Source organism: Gavialis gangeticus, unplaced genomic scaffold (assembly GCF_001723915.1).
Source record: "Gavialis gangeticus isolate Ggan-Ray unplaced genomic scaffold, GavGan_comp1, whole genome shotgun sequence".
NCBI classification, from domain to species: Eukaryota; Metazoa; Chordata; order Crocodylia; family Gavialidae; genus Gavialis; species Gavialis gangeticus.
Genome location: NW_017729006.1, coordinates 27,999,272 through 28,001,466, shown reverse-complemented (window position 1 = coordinate 28,001,466; position 2,195 = coordinate 27,999,272). Strand labels below are relative to the sequence as shown.

Below are 2,195 nucleotides of genomic sequence, written 5' to 3'. Positions count from 1 at the left end.
TGTGCTCCTCACTGCCTGCGTGATGTGCTGCAGCTGCGTGCACGCATGGGCATTTATCAGCCAAATTATTGGCCACATCAGGCCAATTTCTGGTATAGTCAATTTTCTTTATATCGGTGCTGATCTGATACTGGACCGATGTATCGGTTTCTACTGGGTAGTAAACGTACATCTGTATGTGCACCTCTGTTAGGCTGGAGTAAACTAAAAAAACTCCGCAGCAGTGCATGTGTCAGCACTGCCCCAGCCAGCCCCTCCACAGCATGTTGAGCTGGGTAGGGAGCAGCCCTGGGTTGGCAGGCTGACCACCTCCCCCTCCCCAACTCCCACCTCTGGGGCCCCCTGCCAGCTGGGGCTATTCCAGTCCAGCTCAATGTGCTGCAGTCCCAGGCATGCATGCAAACAGTGTGCCTGGGAGCAGTAAGCCCCAGAGTTTATTCATGTCCCCTAATTGTATGTTTAGACATGCCCAATACAATGCAAAAGGCAAATTGTCTGCTGTTCAGTTAATCTCAAAAGCAGCAGGATGGGGAGACCTTATATTCTTCCCTTATTGCAATATTGCTTTCATACAACTTTATGTCAACTAAAAATAATGAAGTAGTATCACTCTGTTGTTTTAATTTTAATTTAAAAAAATGCATCACCCCTTCTTAGAACCTTTGGAAAGAAGAACTCCTGGTCACTGCAGTTTATGAAACCTCTCTTGACCTGTCTCAGGGACTTTCCACCCCTTTTTGTGGTTTGGATAGATCTTTTGATTGCTTTTTAGGGATGGGAAAAGGATAAAGAGTACTGGATCTAAATGTCTTTGAAAAGAAAACAGTTTTCACATCGATTTATACTGTTGGGTTTTAATGAGGAGGATACAGTAAATGGCTTATTAGTAATGCGTCTTTGTGAAAGGTGGCACATGTTTTGTTATGTGCTGTTAGAAATTTTATGAGAGACTTGAAATTACAAAGCCACTGAAATGCTTACAGGCTATCAGTAGGTAGTAGGAATTTGTAAAACATATTTGCATCTACAAATATTTTCCAGCTGTAACACTGGAAGAAGCTAAATTCCTCTCTTTGTCTCATCTCTTAGTCTACAAAGGATCAGAGACTGGTGTATTCTGGCAGACTGCTTCCTGATCATCTGCAGCTGAAAGATGTTCTCAGAAAAGTAAGCTTTACCTCAAACCACCGCATGGGGAAATAGATCTCTTTGTATTAGCTTCCAGTCTCTCATTGTTTTATCTACATGTAGTATAAATATATTTAGGAAAACTAATTTGAAAGTTACAATGTTTGTGTCTTCAGGGGATATGGTGTTGAGGGACTGGGGAAGAGGGACTGCCACTAGTGGAGGAAGGGTAAATATTTTGGGTAAATTAGTAACTGGTGTGATGTCCAGTAGAATTGCTGACTTTCAAAAAAAGTTAGCTCTAGTTCTACCTCCATTGTTTGGTGGTGGTTGGCAATTTTTTCAGCATATGAAGCTGAAGTTTTATGTACATTTAGTATAATGCAGCATGTTGTTTTCGTCTGAGGAAAAAAATGTTTATGGAGTTATATACTTTAATCCACAGCAGAATTCTTGACCAAGTAGTGGGAGTTCTGCATCCAGTTGGGCAGCGTGTGGTCATTTACATGTACAAATCCAGAGCTGTATCTTTAACAAGTATTTATGCATGATACAAGCCAATCTTTTGGTGGTGCAGGGCTGGTTCGTGGGCTGGATCGGGGCCCCATGCTGCCTTCCTTGGCCGTGTGCTGCCAGCTGGTTCTGGGCCTCATGCTGTCAGATCAGAGCTCTGCTGCCTCCAGCTAACACCCGTGTGCCTGGATCAGGCCAGGGCCACTTCCACTGCTGATCTAGTGTGCTATCTGGCCCATGGGCTCCCTGTGAATACAGAAATTTGGCAGCAAGGGAATGGCAATTTATGCTACTGCTCCCCAGCTGCTAATTTTTCAGAACCACAGGGACCCCTGTGGGCCAGATGGCATGGCTCTGTGGGGCATATCTAATTGAGCACTTGTGGTATTAGCTCATTGCTGTTGTGGTTTTAACTCCTGGACATGTTTAACTCCTGCTGGCTGTCTCTTGCTAGTAAGGGTTTAATAATAGTTCTGATTAGATCGATTCAAGTGTCTCCTGGTCTCTCCTTGTGTTGTGGTGTCTCGCTCCCTGCTCCCCCCCCCCCCCCCCCC

The 2,195-nt window shown here is 44.4% G+C and overlaps 1 protein-coding gene across 2 annotated transcripts in view; it reads left to right on the top strand.

Moving 5' to 3' along the window:
• The window catches only part of HERPUD2 (HERPUD family member 2), a 32,788-nt gene that overhangs the window by 9,565 nt on the left and 21,028 nt on the right, over nucleotides 1-2,195 (top strand). The window contains exon 2 of one of the 2 annotated variants that reach the window (XM_019509038.1): nucleotides 1,090-1,167. The exons of the other annotated variant lie outside the window; for it this stretch is intronic. Within the exon in view, the coding sequence (XP_019364583.1) occupies nucleotides 1,090-1,167 (78 nt within the window). The remainder of the gene's footprint in view (nucleotides 1-1,089; nucleotides 1,168-2,195) is intronic. 2 annotated transcript variants of the gene reach the window in all.